Source organism: Lagenorhynchus albirostris, chromosome 7 (assembly GCF_949774975.1).
Source record: "Lagenorhynchus albirostris chromosome 7, mLagAlb1.1, whole genome shotgun sequence".
Lineage (NCBI taxonomy): Eukaryota > Metazoa > Chordata > Mammalia > Artiodactyla > Delphinidae > Lagenorhynchus > Lagenorhynchus albirostris.
The window spans coordinates 17181184-17195652 of NC_083101.1; the positions used below are offsets into that span (position 1 = coordinate 17181184).

Below are 14469 nucleotides of genomic sequence, written 5' to 3' on the forward strand. Positions count from 1 at the left end.
TGACCTGTTTTTAACGGACCCAGGACCGGCTCTCGGAGTAAATCTACCTGCTGATTCCCTACTGCATGCTGAAAAAAGTATACTCTGTTGCCGGACACCCAAAGCTCTTAACTCTGTGTCTGAACCATATTCCCGCCCTGACATTCTACTGCCCTCCTTCTGGTGCATGTGGCTTCACTGCCCTGAGATACCCAGCCGCCCAGCCCATCTCTCTGCCTCCTTCTCTCCTCCGAGGGCTAACAAGATGCCCATCCTCTGCAACACTCATGTTACCACGTTTTGGGAGTGGTTCTTGGTCTCAAAGCTAGGAAAGTCCTGTCCCACCCTCGAGTTCCCCGTGGACCTTTACTTCTTCTTTATTTCCCTAATGAACCTCAACACTGCTTTCATCATCTTATTACGGATATGTATAAACACATGTGTGTATGAGTGTATATCTGTGTGTGTATTCATCATTCAGCAATTCAGTTTTTTATTTTTTTAATTGATCACTTATATGTGCCAAAGTACTTGAAATGTGGCAGGAATAAGACACACGGGGTCCCTGCCATCCTGGAGAGACAGGTATTAAATGCATGTTCTAGAAAATACATGAAGTAAAATTCTAAGAGTGATAAGTTCCATAGAAAGTGTTTGTAAAGGTGGTACAGTAGAGAGTGCATGTATATGGAGAGAAGTACTTTATTATTTTTAATCTTTTTTTATTGAAGTATAGTTGATTTACAATGTCATGTTAGTTTCATGTCTGCAGCACAGTGATTCAGTTTTGTATATATTTTTCAGATTCTTTTCCCTTATAGGTTATTACAAAACATTGAGTATATTTCCCTGTGCTATACAGTAAGTCCTTGTTGTGTATCTATTTTATATATAGTAGTGTGTATATGTTAATCCTAAACTCCTAATTTATCCCTCCCCCTCTTCCCCTTTGGTAACCACAGTTTGTTTTCTATATCTATGGATCTATTTCTGTTTTGTAAGTAAGTTAATTTGTATCTTTTTAAATTTTAGATTCCATATATAAGCAGTGCTGTATGATATTTGTCTTTGGCTCACTTCAGTTAGTATGATAATCGCTATGTCCATCCATGTTGCTGCAAATGGCATTATTTCCTTCTTTTAATGGCTGAGTAATATTCCTTTGTGGATATGTACCACATCTTCTTTATCCATTCATCTATCGATGGACACTTAGATTTCTTCCACGTCTTGGCTATTGTAAAGAATGCTGCTATGAACATAGGGGTGCATGGATCTTTTCGAATTATAGTTTTGGAGAGGAGTACTTTAGGTAAGAGTGGCATGGCCTCTCTGAGTAGGTGTTAGTTGGACTGAGAGACAAAGGCTGAGAAGAAGCCAGCTTGCAGGCTTTGGGTGGAGAGTTCCAGAGACACTGGACAGAAAGTCTGTATGTGCTGAGACAAGAGGAAGCCTGGCCTGTGTGAGGAGTAGTTGTAATTCCTGTAGAGCTGGGGTATGCTATGAGCAGATGATGTGAGAGGTGGATCAGGATGCCGCATGGTGTCCTGGGTCACATTAAATGGAAAGTGTGCACATGTGTGGACAGTGACATGGGGCAGGGGTAGAATTTCTGCCATTAAAGGACTGTGGGCTTCCCGAAGGCAAAGCTATGTCTCATTTCACTCCAGATTCCAAGCTACTAAGCCACCTGCTGTTGAGTAAGTCCTCGGTAAGGTGTGTTGAGTGTCTAAACAAAGAAACACATGAATAAATGAATGAATGAGAGAACAAATGACCAAGACCTTCTGCTTCCGCTGAGGCAGTTTTCCCTCTGAGGTTTCATGCCCCATCTCCCCTCCCAGCAATAGTTTGTTTGTTTTTTTCCCTCTTTGTAATAGAGTAAGGCCAGAGCTGTTCTTGTGATTCAATATTTACTGTGTTTCACACACTGCTATTATCATTTAGCGTTTACTGTCTGCTGACTGTGCACTCATCGCCGTAGCAAACAAAGAACTCAATTGGTTTATGGGCTAATTTAGTCAAGGAAAAGGAGATGTTATAAGAGCAACTGGCATAGTAGAAATTATATAGTCTGGAAATCCACTGGGTCCAGCTGGGTACCAGTTCACCAGTGACCTTAAGCAAGTGACTAACCCTGCGTGACCCTCTGTTTTCTAATCTGAACACGGGGATGGCGGCAAGCTCCTTTAATGGTGGGGTTGCAGGCACAGGTGGGGAGAGCTCCAGAAGTAAGGGGTGCAGATTTCAGGAAGGATTCCTCCGCTTCCTCTGCCTGCTTCTGTACCAGGCTGTGTCAACCAGATGTGGCCTGCCTTGGGGCTCTCTGCCGGTGCCATTTCAGGGACTCTTAGCACAGTAAGTGCCTGCCCAGCTGACAGCACACAGATCCTCCTTCTTGAGCTGCTTAATGAGAGACAACAATTTCCAGAGGCAAATCCCAGCGCTGGGTTCCCTGGACGTCTGGTTCTGGCTTTGATGCACAGAGAGAAAAACAAGCAAAGGCACTGAGCAAGGCCATTCACCATAACGTCTTCACGTTGCCTTGGCCCAGCTGGCTGGCTGCCAGAGAAGCTTCTGCCACGTCCTCCGATGCTGAGGCTGGGAGGCTGGGGAGAGGAGGTGCTGGGGAGAGACGTGCTTCATAGACTAGGCTCCCAGCCAGTCTCCTCCCCGGGGCCACACAGTGTGCTCTGGGGGCCCCTTGGGGCCTACGTTCTAGGAGCCGATGTACTCCTGAGATGATCTCAGCCCTCCTCCACTCTTACTGCAGCAAGGGAAGCCCAAGCAGGTTTTCACTTGGACTCATAACTTACTATATTCCAGCCACTTTGTCTTTGCCTTGGGATGAGGTGGGAGGCTGTTGGTTTAGAGCAGAGTGGTGACGTGAGCTGACTTATGCTGTGGCAGGATTCTTCTGACTTCTGGTTGAGCGTAGACAGAAGAGGCAAGGGTGGAAGAAAAGAGTCAAGTTGAAGAGCCCTTGCAGGAAGGCAGGCAAGAGAGGAGGGTGGGTGTCTTGGCCCAGGTGGCTTGCGGTAGAGGAGCTGAGAAGGGTTGCATTGCGGATGCCTTTTGAAGGATTTCCTGATGGACTGGATGAAGAGTGGGAGAGAAAGCAGGCAATCAGCAATGTCTCAAGAGCGTCTGAAGGGTGCATTAGATCCTGTCCCTATTAATAATAATAATAATGATCATAAATGTTAATAGCTAACTTTTTATAGCACTTATTAAGGGCCAGATGCTCTTCCCCTAAGGACTTTTTTTTTTCGAAGAACATGAGTAACCTTTTTTTTTTTTTTTAATTATTTTTGGCTGTGTTGGGTCCTCGTTCCTGTGCGAGGGCTTTCTCTAGTTGCAGCAAGCGGGGGCCACTCTTCATCGCGGTGCGCGGGCCTCTCACTGTCGCGGCCTCTCTTGTTGTGGAGCACAGGCTCCAGACGCACAGGCTCAGTAGTTGGGGCTCACGGGCCCAGTTGCTCCGCGGCATGTGGGATCGTCCCAGACCAGGGCTCGAACCCGTGTCCCCTGCATCGGCAGGCGGATTCTCAACCACTGCGCCACCAGGGAAGCCACCCTAAGGACTTTTGATTGTGAAATTGAAGGAGTTAGAGTCCACTGGGAATGGACATATAAGAATAATTCAGTAGAATTTGGTGAGCAAATATCATCATCTCATCTCAAGGTGACTCTTTCATTCAGTGTCACCAGGTGTGATGGGGGCTGCCGTGGGCATGGGTTGAGCTGACTAGATAAGAAGTTCTAACTCGTCTTCCTCATCAGTCCTCCCCAAGCTCATGTCTGTGTGCATGTACATGAGGTCTTTGGGGACCGTAGAAATACTGTCTCTAGGTCAGCTCTGTAGCTCCGTCCAGAGGTCCAAGCGTTAGACGCTGTTAAGGCCACTTGTCTATTGATGGATTGATTGCCTCTGTTTCCTACAGTAACTCTCACTTGAGGAAAGATCTGATAATTCACCAACCCCATCACCCTTCCCCTTCATTCACAGGACACACTGATAGGCCTTGCCCTTCAAAATATTTTCAGGGACACATCCCTTTAGCAGACAGCACTAGGAAAAGGTTGTATGATCCCACTGCAAGGATGCTTTCGGTACTGTATGCTCTCACCCTTCTTAATAAGAAGCTATATTGGTACAATTACATTGACTGGAAGTACTATTAAAGGGATACTTAACTATTTTTAAAGCATTTTCAGAGGGAAAAACAGCATAGAGGCAAGAGTTAGGAAGTTCAAGTCAGGTGACCTTACCATTGACTAGAAAGTCCTAACTTCCCATTGGTTATATGAGAACATTGAAGTAGGAAAGAGGGTTTTGAAGTATTTTTAAGCCATGGAAGCCTTTGTGCCGTACTTCCTGGCTTGAGAGTGCGGTCTATACAATATGAGGGGAACGGAGTGGCTCTGACTGAAGCAGGAGAAATGGCTCCGAACAGCCCACTTGCCAGGCTCCTTTCCCTTAAAGGCTGATCCCGAGGCACCTCAGCTGGGCCAGATGTTCCTTTGGGCCTTCCCGGCTCTGAGGTTCTGCGTTTCTGCCATGAGCATTTCCAACTCAGCTTCTGAAGAGTTCGCACTCTGAGCTCCCACTCTTCAGAGATGTCCTTCCTTCACCTTCTTATAGTTCCGTGGCCTCAGAAGAACGTAAGCACGTTCACCTCTTGCTTAGTTCGCCCCCACTGTTGGAGTAGAATGAATACCTTATCATGCGTGCTGGTATCAGAAGGGCACCAGGCAGACCTGGGTTCAAATCCTGCCTCTGCCACTCTGTTGTTTGGGGATAACCTTGGCTACAGTTGACTCATCTGTAAATGGAAGTGATGATCTCTGGCTCAGAGATTCCATGTGGGGAGAGGCATCCTGGTACAGGTAGGTGCCTTCAGAGCTCCTGAATACATGTGGCCCCTCTCCTCCCTGGAGCGCTGAGGCCAGACCTGCCGCTCACCCAGCACCTTCGGTCTTGTCTTGCAGAGATGTCAGGCACGGCAGCGGACATCTCGCTGGTGCACTGGAGACAGCAGTGGCTGGAGAACGGCACCTTGTACTTCCACGTCTCCATGAGCAGCTCCGGGCAGCTGGCCCGGGCCACCGCCCCCACCCTCCAGGAGCCCTCAGAGATTGTAGAGGAGCAGATGCACATCCTCCACATTTCTGTGATGGTGAGTGAGTGGGAATGCAGTGGGGGCTTTGGGGGGTGGGTAGAGGGAAGGGCGAGTGGAGAGACTGTGGCAGGAGGCAGGGAATGGCCAGCAGGTGGAGGGAAGGAGCTGGCTAAGTGTGAGAGGTTAGAATGATAAACAGAAGGTCGGATGGATCCCACGGTGTCACTTGGACTGATGCATACTCGTCCATCATCTGTCAGCTGTGACAAACTAATTGTGCTTCAGAGGAGAAAATAAAGGGTCTCCAACTCTTTGGCCTTTTGGCCGACATCTCTGGGAACAACTGTTTAACATCTGTCACGTGCTTGACCTGCTTTGCCGAGGGCTGAGATTCAGCGCTCCACAACCGGCCGTTCCAAGAATGACAGAACAAACAAAATTGGAACGGGGCTGCCCTTCCCCAAGTGCCCTTGATGTGCCAGGTGCTTTAACTCTCACAACACCCCCTGCAGTGTAGACCGTGCATGGTGGTCCCTGGAGCTGGACTGGGCATAGCCGGGGCTGTCACACACCAAAGCCCCCCCCATTACCCTCACTTTATAGCTGTGAATACTGAGTCAGAGGGGTAGAGAAACTTACCCAAGGTCACATAGCTAGGAAGAGATGGAGCTGCTCTTGGGTATTTGAACCCATGTGTATCTGGCTACAAAAACTGAACTATGTCCTCTACACTCTCTCTCTCAATGCAATGATTTTTTGACTATCCACCATGTGTGAAGCACTGTACCAGGCACATTCATGGACATGATTTCATTGCATTCTCACCAAGAAGTCAGACATGTCACTTCCATGTTAGACATGAAGTTATGGACACATAGAGATCTGTTGCCTGTTGGCCCCAGGGTCTGGAACACTCTGAGGCTGCTGCCTCCCCAGAAAAGCACGCTAGGACAGAAATCACCTGAATGGTAAAGTGTATGTAGATTCACATCAATGATGTATTAGAAAAGCTGTAATTAATGGCTTTGCACAGTAGATAGAAAAAGTGCAATGTGCAGAATGTACGGGGTCTAACTGGCTCAAGAAGAGATCAGATAATAGCTACAGCTGACATCCCTCTAGTGCTTTCACTCCTGAAGCCGTTCTTACGTTATTTCCCCCTTTTTACCTTTAGCACAGCTCTGCCAGATGCAAGAGGGTAGGAAAAGTTATTCCCAGCCTATGTGTGAGAAAGGTAGGGCTCAGAGAGGCAGAGTGATTGACCCTAAGGCCACTCAGCAAAATAGGGCTATAACCCAGCCCTTCATTTTTTCCTTCCATTCAATAGTCAGCAGTACTTACCAAGAGCCTACAATGGAGCAGATCTTGCCTTTTGGTCTCTGTTCTCCTGGTGCCTCTTCAACCTGCACTGTGCATTAGACATTCTCATTAGGGCTGAGTAAGTGCCTGGAAATTTTCTCTTTTTGGAAAAACACACACATACCCCAGCCAGACAGCGACGTTAAATTTGGACCTAACGCATGCTCGTCACGTGGAGGAACAAATCAAGGCCTTTGTGTTATTCATGGAATGAGTGTGATAGACTTTTCCCATTTTTATATTTAGCGAGTGATGCAGCCACACGCCAAGCCAAGTGGATGCCTGCATGCTAAGTTTGGGCTGCAAGTTTGTAAGCACCCTCTCAGGGTACTTGCTGAGTTCCTCAGAGGGCCCGGGGCACCAGCTGACGGGCATGACGGCTCTTCTTTTAGTCTGAGTGAGACTCGGTTTGAACTAATATTTATTAAGCATTTTCTGTTCGGCATGGCGTTTACTCACCTACGTCCTTCCCATAACCCAGTGACCCAGACAGTATTATCTCAATGATCAGTGAGTCCTGCATGGCCTTCCTCTGCTTCCATGCCCAGTGTTAGTGTTAGTGAAATCAGACCTCTCCCCAGAGACTGAAGGTGTTTCTGACTTTTTTCTGCTCAGTGAGTTTAGCTTGGAAAGAAGAACTCACTGAGACCCAGATGTCGCTCCAATTCCCTGTAATTCAGGATGTGGCTGGTGGAGTAGGTGGTGTGGAGGTTGCCAGTCTCTAGACCCTCCCTGCCCGCAAGCTGGAGTGGCCCAAGGCTACCACCTTGTGGTCCCACCCATTCTTTCCCCCTTCAGTGCTCCCAAATCTTGATCTTTCCTGTCCTCACCTTACCCTCAGCAGACAGTCCTGTCCAGGAAACTTTGGTCCCCTTTGCATCCGTTGATGGCAGCCCAGCCTCTCAGAGGCGGGACATGCCTCAGAGAACCCTGCCCTCTACATAGAGGTAGGATGACATGGCTATAAGCATAGATACCTGAGCCCGAGTGCCTGGGTGTAAAGTTTCACTCTGCCACTTAGCACTCTGGGTGATGTTGGGTAAAGTATTTAACCCATCTATGCCATGTTTCGTCATCTATAAAAATGAGGATTATACTAATACTTACTGTGTATCGGAGCACTTGTATCAGAGGAGCTTGTCATACAAGGGCATTAGCTTTTATTATTAGGCACACTTTTATTATGGAGACGTGCTGATGTATTATACCCATTCATTTCACAGATGGATAAACTGAGGTCCAAATACAGACTAGGACTTGTCCAGGACCCCCAGCCAGACAGTGGGGCTTGGCCAGGAGGACAGACCTCTCCGTGGCTCAGACTCTGTCCTTGCCGTTCTGGCCGCAGATAATTCAGCAAGAACAAAAAGAGTGTTTGGTTCTCCCCACTCCCGCCTTACCAATCTTTTTAATTTTTAAGACAAATCTTGAATCTTTTAGATTTTTAAATCCTAAACATTTAAAATGGCATTCATGGTGGCTGGGACCTGCCTTTCCATTTCACAGATGAAAAATCTGAGATTCAGTGAGTTTAACTGACTTGCCTAAGGCTGCGTGGCTAACAAGAAAGCACTTCTGGGCCCAGGCTTTTCCAAGATTCCAAACTCATTTCACGGGGCTACTCAGGACACCGTGACTCTCCCTCTGTCAAACTTTGCATTGTTATCATCTTCGGTGAAGATCTGAGATGGTTTTGTGAGAAGACCAAATCATCCAGTCAAATCTCAGAGAAACCTGGAGGTCAGAGTCAATGTTTTCCATCCACTTTCCTCAGCATAAATATCCTGCCCACCCATGCAGGGCAACCAGTTCCAGCTCAGTCACTGGCACTTGCTACAATCCACGCCTACTGGAGTGGAACCAGCATGCCCTTTTGGGCTTGTTAAGCCCTGAGTTGAGCATCTACTTTATCCCAGAAGGTTACATCATCTGGCTATTAATATCCCAAGAGTCAGGCAACAAAGAGGTACTCGGTGAAACCCTGGGCAGAGGAAGAAAGTAGAGGGTCATTCATCTAGTCTGCAGCCCCGACTTCAGCTACTCAGAGCAGTCCCGTGCCTGCCTCAGCCATGCAGGGGGCACGGTGGATGCAGAGAACAGAGCAGAGGTTCGGAAGGCATGGTCTTTCTTGCTTCCTGCTTCCTGATGGTTTTACTCTTGGGAGTTCCATCACCTCTTTGAGTCTCAGTTTACCTATGAAACAACTGATCATACCAGTCTCACAGGGTTGTTGAGAAGAGTGGAAGAAATACATAATCGTACCTAGTGCACATGAAACAACTGATCATACCAGTCTCACAGGGTTGTTGAGAAGAGTGGAAGAAATACATAATCGTACCTAGTGCACATGAAACAACTGATCATACCAGTCTCACAGGGTTGTTGAGAAGAGTGGAAGAAATACATAATCGTACCTAGCGCACATGAAACAACTGATCATACCAGTCTCACAGGGTTGTTGAGAAGAGTGGAGGAAATACATAATCGTACCTAGCGCACATGAAACAACTGATCATACCAGTCTCACAGGGTTGTTGAGAAGAGTGGAAGAAATACATAATCGTACCTAGTGCACATGAAACAACTGATCATACCAGTCTCACAGGGTTGTTGAGAAGAGTGGAAGAAATACATAATCGTACCTAGTGCACATGAAACAACTGATCATACCAGTCTCACAGGGTTGTTGAGAAGAGTGGAAGAAATACATAATCGTACCTAGTGCACATGAAACAACTGATCATACCAGTCTCACAGGGTTGTTGAGAAGAGTGGAAGAAATACATAATCGTACCTAGTGCACATGAAACAACTGATCATACCAGTCTCACAGGGTTGTTGAGAAGAGTGGAAGAAATACATAATCGTACCTAGTGCACATGAAACAACTGATCATACCAGTCTCACAGGGTTGTTGAGAAGAGTGGAGGAAATACATAATCGTGCCTAGTGCACATGAAACAACTGATCATACCAGTCTCACAGGGTTGTTGAGAAGAGTGGAGGAAATACATAATCGTACCTAGTGCACATGAAACAACTGATCATACCAGTCTCACAGGGTTGTTGAGAAGAGTGGAGGAAATACATAATCGTACCTAGTGCACATGAAACAACTGATCATACCAGTCTCACAGGGTTGTTGAGAAGAGTGGAGGAAATACATAATCGTACCTAGTGCACATGAAACAACTGATCATACCAGTCTCACAGGGTTGTTGAGAAGAGTGGAGGAAATACATAATCGTGCCTAGTGCACATGAAACAACTGATCATACCAGTCTCACAGGGTTGTTGAGAAGAGTGGAGGAAATACATAATCGTACCTAGTGCACATGAAACAACTGATCATACCAGTCTCACAGGGTTGTTGAGAAGAGTGGAAGAAATACATAATCGTACCTAGTGCACATGAAACAACTGATCATACCAGTCTCACAGGGTTGTTGAGAAGAGTGGAAGAAATACATAATCGTACCTAGTGCACATGAAACAACTGATCATACCAGTCTCACAGGGTTGTTGAGAAGAGTGGAGGAAATACATAATCGTACCTAGTGCACATGAAACAACTGATCATACCAGTCTCACAGGGTTGTTGAGAAGAGTGGAAGAAATACATAATCGTACCTAGTGCACATGAAACAACTGATCATACCAGTCTCACAGGGTTGTTGAGAAGAGTGGAGGAAATACATAATCGTACCTAGTGCACATGAAACAACTGATCATACCAGTCTCACAGGGTTGTTGAGAAGAGTGGAAGAAATACATAATCGTACCTAGTGCACATGAAACAACTGATCATACCAGTCTCACAGGGTTGTTGAGAAGAGTGGAGGAAATACATAATCGTACCTAGTGCACATGAAACAACTGATCATACCAGTCTCACAGGGTTGTTGAGAAGAGTGGAGGAAATACATAATCGTACCTAGTGCACATGAAACAACTGATCATACCAGTCTCACAGGGTTGTTGAGAAGAGTGGAGGAAATACATAATCGTACCTAGTGCACATGAAACAACTGATCATACCAGTCTCACAGGGTTGTTGAGAAGAGTGGAGGAAATACATAATCGTACCTAGTGCACATGAAACAACTGATCATACCAGTCTCACAGGGTTGTTGAGAAGAGTGGAGGAAATACATAATCGTACCTAGTGCACATGAAACAACTGATCATACCAGTCTCACAGGGTTGTTGAGAAGAGTGGAGGAAATACATAATCGTACCTAGTGCACATGAAACAACTGATCATACCAGTCTCACAGGGTTGTTGAGAAGAGTGGAGGAAATACATAATCGTGCCTAGTGCACATGAAACAACTGATCATACCAGTCTCACAGGGTTGTTGAGAAGAGTGGAGGAAATACATAATCGTACCTAGTGCACATGAAACAACTGATCATACCAGTCTCACAGGGTTGTTGAGAAGAGTGGAGGAAATACATAATCGTGCCTAGGATCTAGTCCGGCACATTGTGGGGATACAGTGAAGGTGGCTATGACTACTACCGGTGCAGCAATTTTAAAGGACTCTAATGTAGGAGTAAGGAGACATTGGATTGAGTCTTCTTTTTGCTGCTATCTTGCTATCTGATCTAGAGAAATACTCACAATACCTGACATTTACTGAGTAGTCGCTACATCCCAGCTAGTGTTCCAAATTTTGTTTTACATGCGTTATTAAATTTAATCCTTACAACAGATTTTAAGGTGGATACTCTTGTTATGTTTACTTCATAGATGTGGAACCTGAGATGTTAATGATATCAATAGCTATTGGTGTGAGTTGGTTAAGGTTAAATGGTAAAACCAATATTTAGTTCTATAGCGGCAGACTCCAGATCCTCTGCTCTTTTTTTTTTTTTTTTAACATCTTTATTGGGGTATAATTGCTTTACAATGGTGTGTTAGTTTCTGCTTTATAACAAAGTGAATCAGTTATACATATACATATGTTCCCATATGTCTTGCGTCTCCCTCCCTCCAGATCCTCTGCTCTTAATCTGTAAAGCAGACCATCATTTCTCTTCTCCCTGAATTAGTTGCTGACTTAAATTATAAAATGTTATGGACAAACTAATACAAAGACTCCTACCTTATGTGGAATCTATGGGTGTGTTAAGGGGGGTTATGACTTGGGAGTCAACTCCAAGGTTAAACAGTATCTCTGTTGCTGGCTTTATGACCTTGGCCAAATCAACCTCATCATTCGTAAAATAGGAATAATATTTCCTAATTCTCAGATTTGTTTCTAAGTACTGAATGAGGTCACACGCGCATAATGAAAACAGTGGCTTCCCTCACTGAGGACTTTCTGAATGCCAGGCACAGTCTAGGTGTGGTACCTGCAGCATTCCATTTAGTTGTTCTGGTTCCTCTATAAGATGGATACTGTTCCTGTCCCTCATTTACAGATGAAGAACCTGGGAGCTAGTGAGATTTTATAACCTGCTGAAGTTCACATCACCAATGAGTACCAGAGCTGAGATTCCAACTCCAGTCTGCACAAATTAATAAGAATCTTTGCTCTTGGGCATGATTCTGCATGGTGCAGTGCCTGAAATTCAGTAACTGCTCACGAAGTGGTAGCTTTCATTACAATGTTAGCTGTAGTGACAACAGTGGTGAATATTGTTGCCACAATGTTTTGAGCAAAGGGATGAAAGGAAATGTTTGATTTGATGAGTGAGAAGACCTTGAGGACATGTTTCTTTCAAAGGGACCATTCCACCGAAAATGCCACAGATTTGTACTGGTGGGCCCCAGTGAGGAGGGCTTAGAAAGGACCAAGCTTCCAAAGTGTTTGAGCTCTCCAGAAATGGAGGGGACTGAGTCAGAGGGTAGTGAGGTCCTTGTCTTTGGGGGTATGCAAGCAAAGGCTAGAAGCCGTATTTGTCAGGACTTTGAGAGGAATAATAGTTAAGTTAGATGACTATTGTATTCCTTCAGACTTGAAGATCTATGATTCTATGGCATAATATATAGAAAAACACTTTGAGGATTATAAACGGCCCCGTAAATCTAAGAAATTATTATTACCATTCTCAATCAGTAGCTTTGTCTAAAGGATCTGTGTGATATGGGGATAGTACATTTTAAAGCTTTCTGTGAAAAATGGCTTTAGATCATTTCCCCAGTCATTGCATTTATTCATTCACAGCATATCATGCATTCCTTAGTTTATTGATTTAATCACTCCATCATGCAATGCTTTACTTGCCCACTAAACCCAACAATGAAAATCCTATCTGGTAGAAAAAAATAAAAAAGTAAAAGGCTCTAAAAAGTCAACCACAGGCTCAGAACAAGCCAACTCTGTGGGATTTGATCATTAAAAGCGGTCCTACATTTTAAGTTGTATTCATGAAAAATGAGTTTTCCGAGCAACTAGTTTTAGAAGGTTCTAGGTGAGACTTGAAATATTGTGTTTACTTTTGGGGATCATATGTTAAGATAAACAATAACTGACTAGAAAATGTATGAGAAAATAGTCAAGACAGCGAAGAGTCTTAAAATAATGCTCACAAGCACTGTTGTAATGCTTAGTTAGTGTTATAGTCATTGACAGATTGTTAACTCATTTAATCCTTACGATAATCCTAAATCAATAGATGTCATTATTACTCCTGTTCTACTTTTGAGAACATGTAGGCATAGAGAATGTAACTACCACGCAAGCCCTGTGGACCTGGTATCCCAAGGTTCGTCACTGACTTACCGGCCATGTGACTTGGGCATGGCCCTTCCCTCTGCTTCTTCCATTTCCTCATCTACAATGGAGTGAGGGTGGAAATACCTGCCAAAGAATGCTGTTGTGAGGATCACCTAAGATGATACACATAAAGCACATATGCTAGAGCCTGACACAGAGTCAGGTCGTCATAAGTGTTCAGACTCTGCTTTTTACAGGTGTATGTTTCCTAGGGCTGCCATCACAATGCACCATAAACTGAGTGACTTAAACAACAGAACTTTACTGCCTCACCGTCCTGTAGGCTAGAAATCTGAGATCAAGCTGTGGGCAGGCCAAGATGTGGATCTGTTCCAGACCCCTCCCCTAGCTTCTTACGGCACCTGGGCTTGTGGCAAGATAACCCTGTTCTTCCTGGCATTCTCCCTGTGTGGGTGTCTATCTCTGTGTCCAAATTTTCTCCTTTTTATAGAACACTGGTTACATTGGATTGAGGCCCACCGTAATGACACCATCATAACTTGATTACTACCTCTATATGTAGAGATCCAGTCTCCATGTAAGGTCACATTCTGAGGTACTGGGGATTTGGAGTCCAACATATCTTTTTTGGGGAGACACAATTCAAGAAATAACAATAAGTGCTATTGCTGTGTTATTTATAAGTGATATTAATGAAGGATGCCCAGGGCCACCAAGGTGGGAGAACCCAAAGCTTTTCAGAGTGCAGGCAGAGTAGAAGGGGAAACATCTTGACTAAGAGGAATATTTTTAAAAAGGTGGCAGCAGTGGTAGGAAAACCATGTGATACACATAGCACAAAAACCCCTGGCCTGGGACTCAGCTGTTGCAGCCCTGCCCCTCATGTGCTCTATGACCTTGAGGAGGTCACACTCCCTTCTTAGCCTTAGTATCCCCATCTGTAAGTTGAGATCCTCAAGCTTATATCTGTTGCCAAGACACGATGAAGTTTGGACGTACAAATATCCCAAGTACATTTTATATGTATGCCATACCTCGTGAATCCCATTTACTTTTTTTGTTTCCCCAGAAAGTGAAATTTTTAAAATCACAAATGCATTTCTTTAGTTTTTAAAAATGTAAATCATATGTACCTTGAAGCTTGGCCATGGCTTGCCTCAACAACAAGGATTAACTAAAATCCCACGGAGTCTCTAGCTAGGCTAATGGGAAGATTAGGAGAATAAGCCATGGCTTCTGTCCTAAAGGAAATATGGCTTATCTCCCACGACATTTAGGGATGCAGCTTAGGGAAGTATTGATGGAATGAGCCTGAGGTGGTG

The 14469-nt window shown here is 44.9% G+C and overlaps 1 protein-coding gene across 5 annotated transcripts in view; it reads left to right on the forward strand.

Moving 5' to 3' along the window:
• Positions 1-14469, forward strand: part of ASTN2 (astrotactin 2) — a 925730-nt gene that overhangs the window by 153372 nt on the left and 757889 nt on the right. For 4 of the 5 annotated variants that reach the window (XM_060154506.1, XM_060154516.1, XM_060154507.1 and 1 more), the window contains exon 2: positions 4972-5159. In XM_060154506.1, the coding sequence (XP_060010489.1) occupies positions 4972-5159 (188 nt within the window). Of the gene's footprint in view, positions 1-4971; positions 5160-14469 lie in introns of those variants that run through there. The other variant, XM_060154509.1, reaches the window with a different exon arrangement.